The following is a 23,491-nucleotide window of genomic DNA, read 5'->3' as shown; positions in this document are numbered from 1 at the left end:
TCTGCAGGAGGGCAGTCGGTGTATTCTTATGCCCCACCGACGGGGTTGGGTAGTAAGGATAGAAAAAGAAAAGAGTGGAAGGGGGGAATGGGGGCTGTTGTTTTTGTTTTTATTTTTGCAGAACATAATTAAGTTTTACAAAAGGTGAAATAGAAAACAAAAACAGAAAATCGATGTAGGTGCTTTTCGTCTCAGGAAGCCAATAGTCAGCCTGATCTGGTAGCACCAGGGACCCTTGAGGGACTCCAGCATTAATACTGCAGGCCTCTGATTTTTGTCCATCAACCACTACTCTTATGAGCCTATCAGAGAGAAATGATTTAATGATAGAGAGAATATTTCCAGTTATACCGTAGCTGGAGATCTTGTGAAGTAGGCCTTTATGCCATACCTTGTCGAAGGCCTTTGATATGTCAAGAGCAATTGACCTGAAAAGGAAGCCTTTGTCAAGAGATTCACTAATCCTATGAGATATAACCGTTAGCAAATCTGCGGTAGATCTTGCAGAACGGAAACCATATTGCGTGTCACTAAGGTTATTTCTGCTGAGGTGGTTGACTATTTCTCTATTTAATATGGATTCCAGCAACTTACTCATGACACACAGGAGACTTATTGGTCTGTACTGAGAGGGAGATGACTTATCACCTGAGTTCTTAAATACAGGGCATACTGATGAGGTTTTCCAGGGTGTTGGAAAGCACTTATCCTTAAGGCAACGTTTAAACAGTTTCATAAGTATGGGAGCAAGTTCTGGTTGAAGCTTTTTTAACACTATAATTGCGATGCTGTCAGGCCCAGTAGCTTTACTGGAATTAAGGTTCTTGATTAGCTTGGCGACCTCATGCACATATATTTGTATGTTACGTAGCGTGTTCTGTATTATAGGAGGAAATATGGCCTTCATCGCATAGGGTAGAATTAGCTGCAAAGTTCTTGGCAAATAATTTGGCCTTGTCTGAAGCTGACAAGATGACCTCTCATTCGTTGATAATGGTTGGGATAGAACGCACACTTCTGTTCAGGATCCTATTTGTTATTTGCCAAAACTGGTGGGAACCAAGCCGCTGATCAGCTACTTTGAATTTAACAGACTGGGCATATAGCTCTCTTGCATTTTTTATTACTCTTTTACAGTGGTTGCTGGCAGTCCTGAAAGCAGCTTTAGTCTCAGTGCATCTATTATGTTGGTAGCTATGGAATAAGTGATTTCTGTGCGCGATGTCAGCAGCACATTCTGGGGAGAACCATGGCTGGCTGGTAGGTTTTTGTTGGAATATTTTTGATGGTATGAATCGGTCTATGCCTACAATTAACCATTCGGTCAGGTCTGATACTATAGAGGACACATCTTTTTTAAACATGGAATGCAGAGGTAGATCAGATATAAATGTACGGAAGCTATCCCAGTCAGCCATGGAGTATCGTATACAGGACGGTTGTAATTTACACTCTCCTGGAGATTAAAGGTTCAATCTTCAGTGCAGGCAATATTCAAAATTACAAATTACTCCAGGCTTCTACCAAATCATGGCTGATGGAACGAGAACATGTTAACTCCATGTATTAAATAAAGGGTTCCGTTTGAAATTCTGTACAAATTCCTGAGTACATTATTTGGATTCTTCAGATTACTGTTCTCATCCTGTGTGTTATTTTCACAACGTTTCGGTCGATGTAACCTCCGACTTTTAAGTATATCTTATTGTGGCATAGTGGATAAAGTACTTTGTGAAATTCAGTTGTAAGTGACACTCTTCTGGAGGTTGAAGGTTCGATCTTCATTACGGGATGACACTCAAAATACAACTGCGAATTACTTAGGACATTTACCCAGTTATAGCTGATGGAACAAGAGCATGCTACCCCCATGGATTAAGTAAAAAGTTCTGTTTTCAAGCAGATTCCCGAGTTCAACAAGCTACATCTGAAGAAGGTGGTTACATAGATGGAAAGGTTAAAATAACACTCAAGATGAGAACAATAGTCTGAATCGTTATTTCTTACCTGTAAATTGATCATATGAATGTTGTAAATGGATAATCTACAGAGATCGTCTTCATCAATCATCGTCCGATACGTGACAGTGAAAATGAGATCAAGGGAAGATGGCATTGGAACGGCATTGCTTCGTAGTTGCCACATGAAACACGTTGATTGTTCACTGTGAATTTCCTACAAGACAACAGAATAGAAATTTCACTGTCCACTGTGAATCTCTACAAGACAACAGAATAGAAATTTCATTGTCCACTGTGAATCTCCTACAAGACAACAGAATAGAAATTTCATTGTCCACTGTGAATCTCCTACAAGACAACAGAATAGAAATTTCATTGTTCACTGTGAATCTCCTACAAGTCCACAATAAATAAATAAATTAATAAATAATACTCATCTCAATGTTTGGAGGTGCATGTTGAGCAAAAAACAAAAACAAAAAAAAAAAAAACTGTTATTTTTTTTTTTAACTTTGACCCCTATTATGACCCCTTAACATTTGTTTTGGGCTCAAATCAAGTTATTAAGTTAGATCCATGTCCAAGCAACCAATATCTAAAATTTCAAGTGTTTAGACCCAAAATTGGCGGAGGAGTTTGGTAGAGTTCTCAAAGGTCAAATCATTGAACTTTGACTCCTTAACAGCCAAATTTCTGGTCGAAAACTGATTACAAAGATTTTCCTAAATCTCAGTACCCTGTATATCAAAATTTGAGTCCGTAGACTTAAAATTGACAAATTTGAGTCCGTAGACTTAAATTTGTGTAGGGACAGACAGACACTTTCACTTTTATAGATATACTAGCATTTCAGCCCGTCATTGCCCGGGTATTTGGAGGTGTATGTTGAGCAAAAAAAAAAAAAAAAGAAAAAGCCGTCAAGTTTTTTAAATTCGACCCCTATTATGACCCCTTAACATTTATTGCTTTGGGCTCAAACCAAGTTATTAAGTAGTAATACACACGGACGAAAAAACGCTTTGGATAATCACAGATTTCAAGGTAGTTCTACTAAAATAGCCATATTTTTTAAACCAAAGCACTTCAAGTCTTCAAATTACTACTGTTTTGTTCGGAAATGAATATACTTTCAAATGAATTAATGAATATGAATGTACATTATATATTTTAAGAGTTTTAAGCAAATAAAGTGATAAAAATGTGAACATCATAAAATGGCGTTTTCGGTAAGGTTTTGTAATGACCCCTCCTGTTTTCTAAAGGTCCGTACCGTGATTGTATGAAGAATTTCGTCATGAAATTTGGGAACTAATTAGAAGAGGTGTTAATTTTAATACTGTCAAGTGTCCGAAATATTTTTGACCATTTCTTTTTTTGTCGTGTTAAAAATAAGACTTTAATATGACGAGTATTGAACATTTTGAAAAAAAAATTCTTCGGACACCCAGTAGTAAGTAAATCAATCTTTTTACTATCTTTATCAATTAAAAGTATTGAGTAGTACCGCGGTAATTGATAATTTAAAAGGACCTACCCGAAAAATAAATTGTTTCTATTTCTCGAATTTGGTCAAATGAAGTTAGTATTACTAGAAGCAGCAGCAGCTCCAGCCTGTAGAATCAGCCATAGCACAGCACAGTGTAAACAACACGCGTTCTTTAATTTTTATTCAAGAACGAATTAAGAAAAACATGAAAATATGAATATAAATGTTCTTATGCTTTATAAGAGCTATTTTGTTATCAGAATAACATTAGTTTAGAACTATTTGGTTTTCAGAATGTATAATAACAACAATCCCAACCAATTCGGCATTATGAATCTGTTGCAATTTCTCACATTGCTCGTCAAATTTAAAAACATGGTTAAAAAAACAAAAACTTTTGTAGATATATAGCTTGCATGCACTTTTATTCTTTAAATTAGTTTTGAACAATGAATTAAAACAATGTTTTACTGCGAACAGCCACAAATGTTTTTTTTTCAAAATCAAAATAAGTATCAAAATCTCGTTTATACATAGATTCGAAAAAGTTTTCAAAAAACAAATATATAACAAATAAATGTTATCAAAGGCAAGATAAGTTACTTTTCTACCAAACTGGATATATTTTTTGTGTTTTTATTCAATGTAACATGTTTATTCAGCTCGAAAAACATACAGTGTTTACCGATGTATTGGAAAATTAAAAATAGCGCCCGGCCCGACTCTCTTTGACACGGTAAGTTTGAGAAAAGGAGTTAAAAATAAAAAAAACTATACAAAATACTGTTAAAAACTCACCGAATATATGTCAGCCTACATCACGGTAACATATATTGAGCGAGTTTCTAGCAGTATTTTGTCTACTTTTTTATTTTTAACTCTTTTCCCCAAACTTACCGTTTCAAGAGAGTCGGGCGGCCGGGCGCCATTTTAAATTTTCCAAAACATCGGTAAACACTGTTTTCAAGCTGAATAAACATGTTACATTAAATAAAAACACTAAAAAATTATCCAGTTAGGTAGAAAAGTAACTTGCTTTTGATAACATTTATTTGTTATATATTTGTTTTTTTTGACAACTTTTTCGAATCTATGTGTATAGTAATACAAACCCTCAAAATCTATATCAATATTCTTGAAATTTTAAAAGCAGTTAGAAAACACATCAAACTACAATTAGGAAGCTTTTTATTTCGTTATTTTTTTTTTCTACTTATTAAGCGAAAGATATTTTTACAACCTGCTCCAGCGTAGTATAAACGGCCTATGGAATTAACACCTTCAACCTCGAAAATAGAAGTCAACAAATTTTTGAACGCTCTCTTTGAAAAAAAGCTCTCTTAACTTCACCTCTAATACAAATTATGTGTGGCAAGTCTCCTCCTAAAACACTCTTTAACCCTAACAATAACACTAAGTTCGAGTGGCAAGCCCCCCCCCCAACAAAATACCTCTGTAAGCCACATACAAGCATCTAAAACAAAAAAACAAAAAATAGATCCTTCCTTAAAGAAAAATACACATAAAAATAAATTGGTTAACTGTCCTAAAATGCTAGAATGGCCAGGAAATGATGAATTATTTTACATTAAATTTTTGTGAAACTAACCGCTCCCCCCTCTAATATTGTTTTTGTTAGCTTTGTCTCTGTCAAGTTTTCAGTATGTTCACACATAATTTTCCTTAGCCCTACAATTAATTCAAAGTCCGAATGGCAACCCTCCCCATATTCTCATTGCATAGAAACCCTCTTAAAACTACACATAATCATCTTAAAAAAAAAAAAAAGCATGCATATTTTCCCATAGAAAAAAAAACAGTTAACTGCCCTAAAATGCTAGAATGACCTGTAATAGGAAATTATTTTACATTCAATTCTAAAATAATTTGTTTATCTTTCATTAAAGTTTTTCATGGCATTTTATACATAATTTCCTAAAAAGGTAGAATCACATTTTGGAGGGGTGGTCAGAAGGAGTTGAGTGGGGTTAAACAGAAGGTGTTAATCTACAATAATACCAAAGAAATATTGCAATATATTCATTTTTAAATGGTCTTATGTTTAGATTTAAGTTTTTTGTACATAAAGCACATTACAATTCAACTTTGAGTTCTCCAACTTCTTTTCTGTTTATGGATACATGGCATTTTTAAGGAATTGCTGCATATTTATGCACATTTACTGCAGATTATTTGGAAACCATAAACTTTGGGAGATTTTCAGTTACATATTCTGATTCCTTGTACAAAAATACACTTATATGGTAAATTTCATTTCTTAGTCTTGTGTTTTAACAAAGATATGACATTTTTACTGAAAAAGTAGTGTAAAAAATGTGACGAAACGCATATAAAGAGGGAAAAATATCCAAACGTGTGAGGCACAAAAATAGTCATAACTCCCTTAATTTAAATCAGATTTTAAAAATTTAAAAAGATTCTTTCTTAGCTCATCAAGCTCTTTCTATGCATACCAATATTGAAATATTTCAAGCTATTTCAATTTTTTTCATATGTATTGCTATATTAAGTTAGATCCATGTCCAAGGAACCTATATCTAAAATTTCAAGTGTTTAGACCAAAAATTGTCGGAGGAGTTTGGTAGAGTTCTCAAAGGTCAAATCGTTGAACTTTGACCCCTTAACAGCCAAATTTCTGGCCGAAAATGGATAACAAAGATTTTCCCAAATCTCAGTACCCTGTATATCAAATTTCGAGTCTGTAGACTGAAAATTGACAGAGTTATTGCATTGGAATATGTACACACACACAGACACGTTCACTTATATATATATATATATATATATATATACTCATATACACACACACACATTTGCAGACTTATCCTCATCTTCATAGTTGTTGTTTCATTTCGGGGCCCGTGGCGCAGTGGATACAGGTGTCGAATCTCTATGGTTCCAAGTGAGCATTGTCTGAAAATAGGTTTTAATCCTACTGATAGCCAGCCAGAAGATTAATTGGCCAAAAACGTGGTGAGAAAACAACAACTATGGAAGGCAGTAATTACTGAGGATACAGTTAAGAGACTCAGCATTTCTATCCTGTTTCAGGTAACCATCTGATGAAGGCCAGAGAGTTGGCTGAAACATTGTGAAACAACAACTATAAAGATGAGGATAACAGTCTGCAAATAAATAAATAAATATTAAAAAAAAAAAAGAAAAAAGTTTGTGTAATTAAGAAACAGCAACGTACCTGCCACTTGTTGTTGGCAGGTACAAGTGGGATGAATTCTACGTCGTTGTTTTCAATGGCTCTCAATTGTGGATCGGACACGGACAACGGAATGCGATTACTACCTTTCACCTCGACTTGGATGTATTTCCTGGAAAATAAAATGAAAAAAATTATGGCTAATAAAAAAACAAACAAAAATAGGTTCTTGTCCAGAATTCTCTCATATTAAAAAAAAATGAAATTAAAAGAAAAATCTGTATGATGTACATACCCATGATGAAACAAAAATATACTATTCCAAAAATCATGTAAATTGATTAGATAGTTTTATTTTTATAAAGAAAATTAAATTTTATATGTAACAGAAGAGCAGCTATCTTATTAATTTATTTATTGCAAACTATTATCCTCATCTTTATTAGTTGTTGTTTCATAACGTCTCAACCAACTATTCCTCTGGCCTTCATCAGATGGTGACCGTAACAGGAACTCTGAATTTCCTAACTGCATTCTCAGCAATTACTGCCATCCATAGTTGCCGTCTCACCATGTTTTGGTCAAGTAAGCCTCTGGCCAGCTTTGGGTAAGATTGAAACCGCTATCTTCAGACAATTCTCACCTGGAACTGTAAAGATTCAATGTCTTTATCTATTGTGCCACAGGCCCGAAGGCCGATCAAGGTTGGATTTTTTGATCTTATAACTCTACGTTTATTATCTGACGAAGGCCAGAGGAATAGTTGGCCGAAACGTGAAACAACAACTAATAAAAGATGAGGATAACAGTTTGCAATAAATAAATAAACAATACTGAATTCCAACTAAATAATATATATAGCGGCTATCTTGTCCGTCATTTTGCAAACAAGCTAAGAAAAAAAAAAAAATAGACGAATTAACTCAATTTAACCTTGCAAAATTTATGTTATGTCTACGAATTCCTATTAATGGCTTAAAAGTCATTAAAAAAAAAAAAAAAAAACTACTTGAGCAATTTATGTGATTTTTGGAATATGATATTTTTGTTTAATCACAAGTACATACATCACACAGATTCTTTTTTTTTTTTTTTTTTTTTAAATACGGAAGGAATTCTGGGTAATAACCAAAAAATGTTTTTATTTTGAAGCAAATAATGAAATTAGAATTACTCTGCTATATAAAAAATAAAATCGGTCATCATCTGATTTCAATAAAATTTGTATAAATTTATTCGAAAATGATTTACTCTGATGTCAGAGAAGAGAATAATCAAGACGATAGTTTCAAACGTTGTTCTTGTTTTGGTTAATGTCTTAAGACTACATACCTTTCTCTACAGGAATAAAGACGATGTGAAAATGAGAGCGGGGGATCAAAAACAACTTGACATTCGATTGGCGAGTGTAAAAAGTCACCTTCAAAAGTCACCTGAAAAGAATCGACAAAATAAAAATAAACATTTGCGAAAAGTGTGAACAGTTGGAAAGTTATCTATATAAATAAAACAGAACATGATTGAGTTTTACAAAGGAAAAAGAAACAAATAACATTAATGTTTGGTGTATTTTAGGTCAGGAAACCACTATCTTCAGACACACTTACCTGGTAGCACTAGGGCACTGCATGGATAGAAATGATATGAAAATGATAAAATGGATGTGTAATGTGAATCTTAATGATAGGCTTAGATCTGATGACCTCAGAGAAGATTAAATCTCGACAGTATAGGAAGATATATGAAAAACAGGAGACTGGGATGGTATAACCACATTGAAAGAATGAATGAATTCTTGGGATACTGAATGTATACATTTTCTTTTAAGTAAAACAATCCAAAAATCAGTCAATGAAACAAACAGGATAGAGAAATTGTAACACTATAGTGAACAAATTCTTCATTCCCAGCTCATCCAGACAATGTCTAAATAAAGAAATTATTTATTATGTAATAAGAGAAATATTGACATAACGAGTCACGGATCATCTAGTATATATATGAGGGTCGTTCCAAAAGTAAAACCTTTTTTTTTTTTTAACTCAAAATGTTGAAGATTTAAGAAGATAAGAGTGGTACCATTAAAACGAGCAAACTTTTGCGCTCCAGAATTTATTTTTCTATATAGTCACCACCATTCTTGATGCACTTTTGTCCAGCGATGAACAATGGCTGTGCGTGGGCGTCTGGAGTGCGCTTTGTCATACGAGTATCATTTCAAAAATAAAACCTCCTATTTTTTTTTTTTTTTTAACTCAAAAAGTTGAAGAGCTATAAAGACGGGAGTGTTATCATTAAAACAAGCAACCTTTTGTGTTCCAGAATTTATTTTTATAGAGTGTCACCAGCATTCTCAATGTACTTCCACCAGTAATTCAATGACACATCTATGCTTCTGATGCACATCCATGGCAGGGGTAGCTTCTGATGCACATCCATGGCAGGGATAGCTTTCTTAAAGTCTCACACCGTCAGTATCTGCAACAGAGAGATGAAACTTCCAGGTCATAAATGCATAAGTTCAGTCATCATAACAATGCAATTTGCAATCCCCTCTGATCTATTTAGGCGGAATAAAAAAGATAAGAGGCATTACTTTTGGAAAATTCCTCATATATATATGAACTTAAAATACTTACAGTTCCTTCAACTTGGTCTTTTTTTAAAACATGTTGTAAAAATAGTTTAAATTTGGAAATATCATTTGCTGGAGTGGCTGGAAGGGAAATTTCGGCTTTTTTTGCATCGCCATAGCTGGCCGAGATGCCATCGGAAGCGGTCACTTTCAGAATGCTGTCAGCAGGTATTGCAATGTTACTGTTATGAAAAGATACTTCTACTTCTTGTCGAATGCCAGATACCAATCGACCTTAAAGAGAAAAAAATTAGGGTTTGTATTACTGTACACATAGATTCGAAAAAATTGTCAAAAAACAAATATATAACAAATAAATGTTATCAAAGGCAAGATAAGTTACTTTTCTACCAAACTGGATATATTTTTCGTGCTTTTATTCAATGTAACATGTTTATTCAGCTCGAAAACCATACAGTGTTTACCGATGTATTGGAACATTGAAGATGGCGTCTGATTCTCTCTTTAACACGGTAAGTTTGGGAAAAGATGTTATAAATAAAAATCGGATAAAATACTGTTAAAAACTCGCTCAATATATGTTACCGTGACATAGGTTGACATATATTTGGCGGGTTTTTAATAGTATTTTGTATAGTTTTTTATTTATAACACCTTTTTCCAAACTTACGGTGTAAAAGAGGGTGTGAGACGCCATCTTGAATTTTCAAATACATCGGTAAACACTATGTTTTTCGAGCTGATTAAATATGTTACATTGAATAAAAACACAAAAAAATATCCAGTTTGGCAGAAAAGTAACTTATCTTGCCTTTGATAACATTTATTTGTTATATATTTGTTTTTTGACAACTTTTTCGAATCTATGTGTACAGTAATACAAACCCAAAAATTATCATTAAAATGACAGAGAAAATAATAAATTACACTGCAGTATTTCTTTAGATAGAACCATGTGCACATTTTACTTGGGTCAATGTGACATTTATTTTTTGGTTTTTTTTTTTTCATTCTTTTTCTCCCTCATGGAATGTTGCCACTAAGAAAAAAAACAAAAACATGCAGTGTTAATCAACGGTGATTTTTAAATGCCCAAATCAGCATCATACCATGAAGAAAAAAAAGATGAAAAAAAAAATCCAAAAAAGAAACTGTGGCTATCCTCATGAAGATGTGATTACGTCAAAAAGTTTGATTTATAAACAAATAAATGACTGTTTATTTTTTTTTAAATCTGCGTTGAATTGGCTTACTTTATGATTTTTTTTTGGTAAAATATTTTTTCTACTTATATTTCACTCTTTGTGTCCACCAATCCTTTTTGCTTAAAAGCTCAATGTATGTTGAATATAATAACAGAGCATATATAATGCAATATTATATTGTCATACATTTTTATCTTCCTAATTTTGCTGATAGAGTATATGCACAAAAAGAACCGGTATTGACATAATAACGGATTATTTCTGCATAACGAAACGGATCTATAAAAAATGTACCAAAACTTTAACATGCTGGAGAATCGGTTTTACATGAAAAATCAATATTTGAATCTTAAAATGTAACTCTAAGTAAATTTTTTTTTTCTTTGCATTTTTTTTTTTTTCAGAATCAAAAACAAAAATAAAGAAAAATCTGTTTTTTCATTATAATAGCAAAATTCGAAGTATTAAATCAAGTAAAGCCAATGGTATCTACTTAATTATTATGTCTCAGCAATGAAAATATCCAAAAACTACGAAAAACGATCAGGTAGAAAATTATTAAAGAAAATAGTTTTTGAAAATATTTGCAAGTTCTGTTTACCGAATAAACGGAATAGAGCGCATAGTAGCAGGGGAGGTAATTAATTTCTAAAAATTTTCAAAAATTTAGAATTCGGGAGAAATGAGTTATTTCCCTTGTGCTTATGTCGCATATTACAAGAAAACTTGGTGAAACTTGTTTTATGTAATATTCCAGAGCATAAGTAGATAACATTACTTTTAGTTGAAATTGATGAGTAGTTGGCATTGTATTTTTTAAATAAAAATACAATTTTTTGACTGTCGGATTTTGCTATTATAACAAAGAACACATGATGAAACGAAAATATTAAAAAAATCACAAATTGATCAAGTAGTTTTATTTTGAAAAAAAAAATCATTTTTAAGTAATTAATGGGAATTCGTAGGCATTACAACATAAATCTTGCAAGTTTGAATTAGTTCCTTTTTCTTTTATAGCTTGTTTCCAAAATGGCAGACAAGACAGCTGCTTTTCTGTTACTCATAAAATTTGATTTTCTTTATAAAAACAAATACTTGATCAATTTACATGATTTTTGGAATAGTATATTTTTGTTTTGTTATGAGTACATATGAATTGTTGAGGTATATCCCTTTGTTTCTTGAAATTTTTTTTCAAAATAGCAGGCAAGAGAGTCACTCCATAGAATTTGATTTTTTAATTTAAAAATAAAATTACTTGATCAATTTATGTGATTTTTTGAAATATGATATCAGGTTGACAAGAAAGTTATTGTGGATTTTAACTTTTAATCTCAGATGAACATATCTCGGCTCAGACTAAAATTTATTGATCGAAATAAGCACCATCAGAATCAACACATTTTTGTCAACGAAAAACAAGTGTATTTATGCCAGTAATGTAAAAATCTTGCACTTTGATAACGATGGAGTCGCTGAAGGTGTTTTTGATATTGCTTAAGTTTTTGAAGCGTTTCTCACACAAAAAGTTGTTGAAATGCTTGAAAAAGTGGTAGGTGAGAAGTCTGGAGGGTGTGGCGGATGAGGCAGAGTTCGTAACCCAATTCGTTCAACTTCTACAGGATTGGTTTAGCAACGTGCGGTCAGGCATTCTCGTTGAGGAGAATTGGGCCTTTTCTGTTGACTAATGCTGGGTGTTGTTGTCGAAGTTTCTGATGCATTTCATCCATTTGTTAACAGTACTTTTCTGCTGTAATGGTTTCGCCTGCATTCAAAAAACTAATCGATGAGACCGGTCGAAGAGCATCAAACAGTTAGCATGCCCTTCTTTTGGTGCAACTCTGGCTTTGGGGAGTGTCGTAGAGCTTCATCGGCATCTAACCATTGAGCTGAGCATAACCAGTAAAGAATTCACTTTTCATCGCAAGTCACAACCCGGTCGAGAAATGGGTTGTTCATGTTGCATAAAAGGGAAGATGACACTCCATAACAGCGTTTCTTTTGGTTGTTGTTCAATTTGCGAAGCACCCATTTATCAAGATTTTTTTTTGCCCAACCAATCTCTCTCAAATGGTTGGAAATCATTGTATATGTTATGTCTAATTCAGAAGCAAATTCTGGAACACTTGTGCGTGGATTAGCTTTAACTAAGGCTCTTAATTGATTGTTATCAACATCCAATGGCCGCCCACTACACTCTTCATCTTCAAGACTGATTGCCACCATGAAATTTCTTAAACCATCATTGTGCTGTGCATTCAGTAATGATTCCTGAGCCAAATGCTTTGTTGATATTGTGAGCACAGCTTTTTGGCCTAGCTTGAATTGAAATAAGAAAATTGTATGAATTTGCTTTCTTTTCCATCTTGTATTCAACGTTCTGAAAAGAAGACAATTCTTTTAAAATGATATATAAAGTAAAGGTATTATAGCAAAAATTTATTTGAAAATACATCATTTGAAATCAAAATTAAAAAAAAACAACCTTCTCAACCTAATATTTTCGTTTCATCACGGGTACATACATCATACAGATTTTTCTTTATTTTTGTTCTGTTTTTAATATAAGGAAAATTCTGTACAAGAAGCATTTTTAAAACATTACATTTGTGGCCAAAGAAAATGGAATGTGTGAATTGTTTCAAAGTAGCATTACAAGTTGATTTTTTCTTTTTAGATAATTGTTATTTTATCAACTTACATGAAAAAGAGCTATGTAAAAGATGCTTCAAACCGTTTGAATTATGCAAATACCATTAGTAGTTCAAAAGTTAGAAGTTTAAGTGCCAAAATTTAGGCTTTTCCTTGGACATTTTTCTTTAGAAAAAGTGGGTTAAATTACAGACTTCAACATTTCAAGAAATTCGGTAATTTCGCCACCATTTATTTATTTTTCAAGCTATTCTCATGAAACTTGGCACTCTTATGTAAAATTGTATGCTCTTTCTGATTATGCAGTCAAATTTGATGTATCTCTTTACCATAAGCCATGAATTATAAATTCAGATGTACAAATTTCAATTTTTTATAAACTGGTGCATGGTATCATACAGTGGATGTCTATTCATGAACAAAACTAAGTATTATAGTGGTATTTAAATATAGCTTTATTGAGAATAGGCATTTTCCTGCCTCCTCACCAAAGGAGAGCTTAATCTGGGTGTAGCCATTGAATGCCTAAAGAGCATTCATGGCTGATATTTACTACTCCCCTTAAAGAAAAGAAAAAATTGAGCAGATATGAATTAATCTCAGAAATAAATTGAAGAAAATTTTTCACATAGATTTTGGATTTCTGTAAACGATGGAAATTCCCACAGTCGACCAGAACTTATGCATTTTGGGCCCAGTCCAATTTTGAATTTTGTAAATCCTCTATCTGGCCCAAAATATGCCCCTATTTTCTAAGATGTAACCATAAATCGTACTCTACATGAATCCTTGATGTAGCTTTCACAGTACCAGGATACCAGGAATCCTGATAAGCAACAACTATATATCCACCAGTTGATGGTAATTTTTTGCCAATTTTATTCTGTTGTTTTACTGAAAATTCAACAATGTAAAGAAAGAAAGAAAACAGTAATTTTGTTTACTTTGTTTCCACCTTAACATTTAAAATGATTACTTTTATAGGTTTTAGGGTATGCTGAAAACGAATACCACATTTAAATTTTCTGCAAATAAGTAGTTTTCTGAATATTAAGCAATGTCATTTCTTATGTTATCGCTGGTGGCCATCTTTGAGCGTGCAAACACAAACTTAAGAAACTATGCGCAAACATGCGTACCAAGATGGTCACCAGCAACAACATAAGAAATGACATTGTTTAATATCCGGAAAGCTACTTATTTAAGGAAAATTCAGATGCGATATTCGTTTTCAGCATACCCAAAAACCTTAAAAGATAGTCATTTTAAAGAAAAATGTTAAGGTGGAAACAAGGTAAAAATTTACACAATGTATCACAATGTAATTCTTTATTAAACTGCCTGATTATTATCATTGTCATTATTTAGCTATCCTCAGTTAAAAAAAAAAACGGTTTTGTTTTAAAAGACTCAAAAAAAAAATGTTCTTGACAATGAGTTAAAAATAAAAAATTATACAAAATACTATTGTACTAAAAGCGTTAAAAAAAAAACAAAAAAAAAGCGTTAAAAATACATTGTACTAAAAGCGTTAAAAACAACAAAATAGTTTTGGCTTAGTTTAGTTTGGAAATCAAATTTGAAAAACTTCTAAAATTTTTTAAAATGAACTCAGAATAAAAAATGAAACTTTTTTCTGCTTTCGTTTTGAAAGTAGAAAAAACAGTTTTCTATTTTTAAGATAATACAAATGAAACTCATTAATACGCTGACCGTAAGCAATTCGGCACTGGTCAGCGCATTAGCGCATAGAGTCGTTTTCCTGTTAAATTCTATATTCTGTAATTTCTATAAAAGATGACATTTTAAAGAAATTTCCACACAATAATTATCAAATATTTACATATTATAAATGAAAATAATTTTGAAACTATTATCTATATAAAAATGGAAGATATATACCAATTTATCTTATCAATTGTGAAATATTCTTTGTCAACTTTGCTTGGTCATAACTTTGCTTCCTGTAGTCGTAAAAATATAAATCAAAGTCCAGTAGAGATGGATTTCTATGCTTATACCACCTATAAAATTTCAGCTATATACAATAAAATTTGACCCCGTGCATGTGTATCCAAACGTAACGTATGAAATATAAACATTGAAAAAACAGTTTCCCTTTTTGCTGTCATCATTTTTTACCGTTTTCTTCATTTTTAACTTGGAGCATAAAAATATTGAATGCATAAAAGAAAAATAAATTAACATCATTGGAATACTTATTCTAGTCTCTTTCCATCAATGTAATTCTTTTAAAAATTGACCCACAAATAAAAAAGATATGACTTGTTGAAGCACATTAGGTATGTAATATTGCCGATGTCCACAAAGATACAGCATACGCTTGCAATGCTATTGGAAAGGGGAAATTTTCGTAATATTCAACTTACAAATTACTTACCAAACTTTGAACTTGGTGCAATTTCAATAAAAGGTTGTTGGCAAAAGATCTCAATGAAAACGTCGTTTGCTACATTATGACGGATAAATTCCATTTGTTTCATCTTGATGCACAACTGGCCCATTTTATAAAATCCTTTCTTGCAATTCTGGAACCAGAAAAAAAAAAAAATGCTTTGTTTAAATCTATTATAAACCGGATGTATATACATGGTAATGCCTGGGAGTTGTTATTTTTATTTTTGTTTCACAACTTCAAACAATCTGTATTATATTTCTCTGTCTGACTTTTCTCAGAAACTATTATGGTATTCATTTATTACACAGGAGTTAATAGAGATTAGCAGTCACCACAATACCACAATTACTCTCACTTTTTTAGAAGCTACTGGGCCGATCTGGGTGAAATTTTGTATAAACCTTTGTTATGATAAGGTGAAGCGAATTAAGTATTATAGTATTCGTTCGATGCACAGGAAGAGATTAATAGATTAATTAGGGATTACTTAAGTTTGGCATAAAGCACTCATTCTACTTCAACGAGCCACAACTTTAAAATGTTTTTAATAGACAAAAAGTCTTTTAAGATCCTATTTCTTTAAAAAAGAATAATTCAATGAATAATCGAATGAAAAGAGTTTTAATCTTTAATTTCACAATCCACGACTCATTTAGTAAACAGATGTTTAATGAAGAATGTGATGGTTTATTTTGTGTGCCCCTTGCCCTCCAGATACGTGTAAGACAGCACATATGACACACGTGAGAAAATCATCAGCAGCAGCCATAGGATAGCTGACTAGCAAAAATATTAGCAGCAGCAGCCACCGTCTTAGCACATATGCAAATTAAGCAAGTGTGCACTTGCTGACATCATGGGACAAAGGAGCATGGAAGAAGAAAGAGAAAAAGAAAAAAGGACAGCACGTGGTAGAGAGGTAAAAGCAACATGCGTACCAGGGAAAATGGACGTGTGAAATCAAGGGTGACAAAACTTTGGCTATGGTCAGCATCAGGGGGGCAGGGAGAGAGACTTTTATAAAAGCAGATGTTATATGGCCGAGCGTTGTAAAATGTGCAAAATGATTTTCGAAAGATAATGAGACGCATTATTTTCGAAGAACCACAAATAAATGTTTGAAACGTAACAACCATGTTATATACACACTATGTTTGAAACGTAACAACCATGTTATATATGCACTGTTTGAAAAGTAACAACCATGTTATATACGCACTATGCTTGAAATGCAACAACCATGTTATATACGCACTATGTTTGAAACGTAACAACCATGTTATATACGCATTATGTTTGAAATGTAACAACCATGTTATATACGCATTATGTTTTAAACGTAACAACCATGTTATATACGCATTATGTTTGAAATGTAACAACCATGTTATATACGCACTATGTTTGAAACGTAACAACCATGTTATACACGCACTATGTTTGAAACGTAACAACCATGTTATACACGCACTATGTTTGAAACGTAACAACCATGTTATACACGCACTATGTTTGAAACGTAACAACCATGTTATACACGCACTATGTTTGAAACGTAACAACCATGTTATATACGCACTTAAAAAAAATAAAACACAAATTCATTAATCAACTCGAAATGTATTTTGTTGCACATAACCGCGTATTATTTGGATTTTTTTCACTTTTCTCATCTTGAGTGTTATTTTCACAATGTTTCGGTTGATGTGACCTCAGACCTTTTTCTTTCTGTCATATGAAAAGAACCATAGCGCAGTGGTAAAATTCATTTGTAATTCATACTCTTTTGGGAGTTGAAGGTTCAATACTCCATGCATGCAACACCCGAAATACAACTGCAAATTACTTAGAACTTTGTTCCAGTCATGGCTGACAGAACAAGAGCATGATACCCCTGTGGATTAAATAAAAGGTTCTGTTCGAAATTTTGTGCAGATTCCAGAGTTCAACAAGATACACCAGAAGAAAGTTAAGAGTTACAGTAATTGAAATGTTGAGAAAATTACACTCAAGATGAGAACAGTAGTCCAAAGAATCCAAAGATCACAAATAATAAATCCTCATTGCAAAAATTCAGAACCAGAAAGCATACTGCATTAACTTGTAAAAGAAATAAAACCATTTGTCCAATGTTTGGTAAGCTATTTACATCCAATCATTTTATACATAAAGATTAAAACAACATTATTTTAACAATCATGTCTCAGGACCTAATCCCTTCCCTGGACGCCATCTAAATTTACTAAATTAAATAAATGAAATCTAATTTACTGGTTCCTACATCCAGTGTCACAAAAAAAAAACAAAAAGCATCATCGCAAACATTAATGAATGAGAAACAAATTATCTCCATTTATAGTTGCTCTTTATCAGTTAAAAATCATTAAAATCATTTTTCTCCAAAAATTAAAAAAAAAAAAAAAAAAACATGGCTGTCTGTTTACAGTTTCAAAGTGGCTTTTTTATTTTATAATTAAAAAAAATATCATGTTAAGAGGAGACTATTTTTATTTATTATAGTTTCTTTTTAGAATTAAAAAAAAATGTGCAAGTGAATTGACATCTGTTGTTTTATAATTATAAAAAATTATTAAAAAAAAAAAAAACGAAAAAACAAAATGTGTTGTGTGTTGAATTTTCATTGAAAAAAAACTAAATTTTTTTAATCAATTCTTTTTAGCTTTAAAAGGTTAAAGAGAGTTTGTTAAACGTTTGTTATTTGTTTTATTTATTTATTTTTTTCATTTTATATGTGTTTTAAAAAGTTTGAACTACTGTGGAATTTCCATGTGTTCTGCTAGATTGGATTAATCTGCAAATTTAGCAATGGATGTTTCTTCAATATTAATATTTAACAAAAATGTCCATTACTAAAATATTCTGATTGTTAATGAGTGGTGGGAGGAGTACAATTTTCTTAAGGAAAAAAACTCCTCCTACAAAAATAAAATGTCAATTTGTTTTTGATAGAAGTGATTCCAAATACCAGTTAGTTATTAGTAGGGCTATGACAACAGAATATTCTTTTCATTTTTTTGACTCTCGAGTGTGTATTGGTTGATATCTTATATGCTTTTATATAGAGTGATGTGGTTCTTGGTTGATTAACTGTCTGATATATACTCGAAAGTCAAAACAATAATAAGAATATCCGGTTGTCATAGCCCTAGTTATTAGTTATTCAGAGTAATATATAAATCTTGCAGGATAAAAGCGATTTAGCATATTTACATCAGCAAAAAAAGTCTGGTTTGAGGTTATATATTAGATAAGTTGATCTGTTTGTCTCTTACGTTTTATCATTAAGACAATCATTCATCAATTTACAACCTTTTTGTTATTAACATCATTAGTCACTTATTCAAAATCGTGCACAAATTTATATAATACTAAAACTGATAATCTTGCTTGTTTGCATATTGAATGTTTTAGATGGTGGAAAGATGAGTGAGACGAGAAGTTGAGTGGGAGGAGGAGAAGAGAGTAGCAGCAGCATAACTGAAAAGAACAAGAGAATGACGTAAATCAAGAAAAAAGAAATGGTAACAACACAACACAGCAATGTTGAACCTAGAGAGAATTCTAGGCGCTGTACGTGCTCTCCGCTTATCTCAGCATTGTTTCCAGTTGTTTTGAGCCTCCACTTGCCACTTTAACAATGTTGATTCACGAGGTGTGGTTGGGAATTACGCAACTCTTGCCACAAAATTTCCATGCGCAGGCATCCTTACATAGTCTGTTAAGACTGGAGGAAGCCACCATATATATATATATATATATATATATATATATATATATATATACACACACATATATACACTATGTTCAGTTTCTGTTCTGTCGCCTCTTGGATCTTCCGACCACTCTGTTGTATCAATTAAGATAAAAATGAAATGTAATAAGTCCCCAGACGTACCTCTTCATCGTACAGTATATCGATACACTAAGGCTGACTGGGATAGCTTCCGTACATTTATATCTGATCTACCTCTGCATTCCATGTTTAAAAAGGATGTGTCCTCTATAGTATTAGACCTAACTGAATGGTTAATTGTAGGTATTGACCATTTCATACCCTCTAAAAAGTTTCAGCAAAAACCTAACAGCCAGCCATGGTTCTCTCCAGAATGTGCTGCTGCCATTGCGCACAGAAATCACTTTTTCCACTGCTTCAAACGTAATAGATGTATGGAAACTAAAGCCGTTTTCAGGACTGCCAGCAACCATTGTAAGAAAGTAATAAGGAACGCAAGAGAGTTGTATGCTCAATCTGTTAAGTCCAAAGTAGCTGAGCAGCGGCTTGGTTCCCACCAGTTTTGGCAAATAGCAAACAGAATCCTGAACAGAAGCGTGTGCTCCATCCCAACTATTATCAATGGATCTGAGGTAATCTCGTCAGCATCAGACAAAGCCAAACTCTTTGTCAAGAACTTTGCAGCTAATTCTACCCTTTGCGACCAAGACCGCCAACCCCCAATATTTCCTCTTGTATCAGAAAACACGCTATGTGATATACGTATATCTGTACGTGATGTTGCCAAGCTAATCAAAAACCTTGATTCCAGTAAAGCAACTGGCCCTGATGGTATTCCAATTATAGTACTCAAAAAACTTCAACCTGAACTAGCGCCCATACTTACAAAACTGTTTAAACGTTGTCTTAAGGAGAATAGTTTCCCATCTCCCTGAAAAATCTCATCAGTATGCCCTGTATTTAAGAATTCAGGTGATCGCTCATCCCCCTCTCAGTACAGGCCAATAAGTCTCCTGTGCGTCATGAGTAAGTTGCTAGAATCTGTATTAAATACAGAAGTAATCAAACATCTCAACAAAAATAACCTTCTTAGTGACACTCAATATGGTTTCCGTTCTGCTAGATCTACAGCAGATGTCCTTACAGTTATATCGCATAGGATTAGCAAATCTCTCGACGGTGGCAATCTTTCTAGGGCAATTGCTCTTGACATATCTAAAGCCTTTGATAGGGTATGGCATAAAGGTTTACTTCATAAGATCGCTAGCTATGGTATAGCTGGAAAAGTCTTCTCAATTATTAAATCATTTCTTTCTGATAGATTCATAAGAGTAGTAGTTGAGGGGCAAAAATCAGAAGCTCACAATATTAATGCCGGTGTCCCTCAGGGATCCATCCTGGGCCCAACTCTTTTCCTGATCTACATTAATGATCTTCCAAATCATATCCTTACATCATTTGTAGACATTTATGCTGACGACACTACCATTTATGGTACCACATCTAAGACAGTAAACGAGCAAGTTCTCTCCAATTCTCTCTCCTCTGATCTTGAGCACGTAGTACAATGGGGAAAGGAGTGGCTGGTTACTTTTAATGCATCTAAAACCAAGCTTCTCTCTTTACATCATCAACATTCTAATCCACATTTGTCATCAATTGAAATGAATGGCTCTCGTCTTCAGGAGGCCTCAAGTTTTGACAAGCTTCTGGGCTTGACCATTACTCCTGATCTTAAATGGAACACGTATATCAAATCTGTTGCCAAGGCCGCTGGAAAAATGGTGGGATCTTTCTATCGATCCAGTAGATATCTCACTGCTGATGCTATTCTCTATCTATATAAGAGCCAGGTACGTCCAAGGATGGAATACTGTTGCCACATCTGGGCAGGAGCTGCTAGAAAGAACTTGTCCTGCCTTGATAGAGTTCAAAATAGACTTCGTAGCCTCGTAGGAGATGTCCTTTTCTCCTCCTTGCAACCTCTATCTCACAGAAGAGATGTTGCGAGTTTGTCTCTGATGTATCGTTATTTTCATGGAAAGTGTTCAACTGAGCTTCAATCTATGGTCCCCCCTCGCCAAACTTTCACAAGAAACACTCGTCTAGCTGTAAACACTATCAATAATTTCCCCCACTCTTTATCTGTGCCTAAACCTAAACGTAGATTCCATGAACAAAGCTTCTTTCTTAGAACTGCACGCCTGTGGAATTGTCTTCCGTTTTCCTGCTTTCCGGCTGACTACAATATGGTTTTGTTCAAGTCTAAAGTAAATAAGTTCTTGATGAGCCGTTCCATATAAGTTATTAAATTTACCAAATTTTCATTACTAATGATTACTATATTGACCAACTTCTACTGTACACTCTTTAACCCTTATCCTTGAGTGGCCTCTGGGCCTTGATAATGTGGTGATGCCTTTGTAAAAAAAAAAAAAAAAAAAAAAAAAAAAATACACACACATATATATATCACTTTACTGGGAACAGACCCTCATTTTTATGTTCATCACAAAAAGGTAATGGTCAAGTTTTATTTACTACACAAGCATACAATTGTTTCGTTCCTTTACTGAGATATATATATATATATATATATATATATATATAGTTCTTTGCAAATAGGGTTTTTATTATTCTTATACCAGTAGGACAGTTTGCTTCACAATTGTGGAAGGTTTTTTGTTTTTTAAAACTTACCATATGCTACATGCCACATACATAATCCAGAATCATCAATATAAACGTATTTTCACAAGTTTTACAACTATTTCAATAAATGCACTGACCTTTGATGATCATATTTTCGTTGTTATTTACCTTTATACAGTCATAATATTATTCGTTATAATGAAACTATTCCAATATTTTCCCGATTCTGATACAATTACCAATTCTGTACTAAATTCCCAATTCTGTTGCAATTACTGATTCCGATTCTTTATAAATCTCTAAATATTTAGCAATAGAGTTGTTATTTTTTTCCAATTACTGTAAAAATACACATTAAATGCAGAGATATTTTCTCAAACGTAAAAATACATCGGTGGGGGTGGTTCTATAGATTTTAGTTTTACTGGTAGCTTAAAATCAATATTTTATTATTACTACTTTTTTTTTCTTCCTTTGAAGATGGTAATGCTGGGTATGGGGCAGCCAAACCAGCTGCCAACATTGCCCCGCTTTTTTATTGAAACCAACCGAGAGCTCTTTTTAGTATCCTCGCTGTTCCCTTAAGTGCGATTGTCTGAATCTCTTTTGCACTTGGTTCACCAGGAATATTAGTTAGGTAGGACTTCAGGTTCTTCTTCATAAGTCCTGTGGCACCTCATTTTAAGCAAAATCAAATAAAAATGACAATTAAAAGAATCGTTTTTGGCATCAGCACACTTTTTCCGATTCTGATTGATTGTCCCAACATATATGTTACAGCTGTAACATATATGTATTTTACAGCTGTAACATATGTATTTTACAGCTGTAACATATGTATTTTACAGCTGTCCTGTTTTTAAATCTCCGAAACAGCTATGTAATAGGCAGCTGAGGATACCTATTTTCTATTTAACAATTTTAGTTAAGGTTTATTTTTTTCATCCTTATATACTTGAATTCTCTTTTATAATAGTAGACTTTTGAAAAGTTGACTTATGCAAGCCATAAGACTATTTCTATTTAACAATTTTAGTTAAGGCTTTTTTTTTTCATCCATATATAGTTGAATTTTCTTTTGTAATTATAAACTTTTAGAAGTCTGATTATGTAGCTGATAAGTCTGAGATAGGTTAAATTTAGTTTGTTTTTTTTTGACTCCAAGAATTTCTTCTTTAGACTATATATATATATATATATATATATATGTATATATAGTGATAAATAAATTCCTAACATTATTTATTACAGTTCCAAGAATTCAAACTCAACAATGGTCTGATTTACGATTGTTTCAAAGACGCTAAGGTCACAAATAGAAATTCTTAAATAACTATTCAGTTGCAAAAAAATTGAACCACTTACCCCGACTTGATATTTAAGTGTCACCAAATTCAAACCTGGCTTCAACGTGACATTCTCAAGCGTTAACGACGTCTTGTAATTTAATTTAATTATATTATCAGAGAGAGGACCAGGGGTATTCTCGACTCTCTTGAGTAATTCGTGACTGTTGGGACAGATGATGCTGCTCGTAACCGTTTTATCCGGTTTTATTTCCATATGCTCCGTAACATTGATCTGTGAA

At 32.9% G+C, this 23,491-nt stretch overlaps 1 protein-coding gene across 1 annotated transcript in view; it reads right to left on the bottom strand.

Moving 5' to 3' along the window:
• Positions 1 to 23,491, bottom strand: part of LOC145248295 (trafficking protein particle complex subunit 10-like) — a 94,738-nt gene that overhangs the window by 9,836 nt on the left and 61,411 nt on the right. The window contains exons 14-19 of the mRNA XM_080110173.1: positions 23,269 to 23,491; positions 15,480 to 15,627; positions 9,262 to 9,491; positions 7,955 to 8,055; positions 6,665 to 6,794; positions 2,008 to 2,175 (exon numbers count right to left, since the gene is read on the bottom strand). The exon at positions 23,269 to 23,491 is cut by the window's right edge and continues 289 nt beyond it. Coding sequence (XP_079966299.1) covers positions 2,008 to 2,175; positions 6,665 to 6,794; positions 7,955 to 8,055; positions 9,262 to 9,491; positions 15,480 to 15,627; positions 23,269 to 23,491 — 1,000 coding nt within the window. The remainder of the gene's footprint in view (positions 1 to 2,007; positions 2,176 to 6,664; positions 6,795 to 7,954; positions 8,056 to 9,261; positions 9,492 to 15,479; positions 15,628 to 23,268) is intronic.

This window comes from Euprymna scolopes, chromosome 26, assembly GCF_053919585.1.
Source record: "Euprymna scolopes isolate OS-2025 chromosome 26, ASM5391958v1, whole genome shotgun sequence".
Taxonomy (NCBI): domain Eukaryota; kingdom Metazoa; phylum Mollusca; class Cephalopoda; order Sepiida; family Sepiolidae; genus Euprymna; species Euprymna scolopes.
The sequence above is the reverse complement of the archived record's forward strand: the minus strand, read 5'-3'. Positions and strand labels throughout refer to the sequence as shown.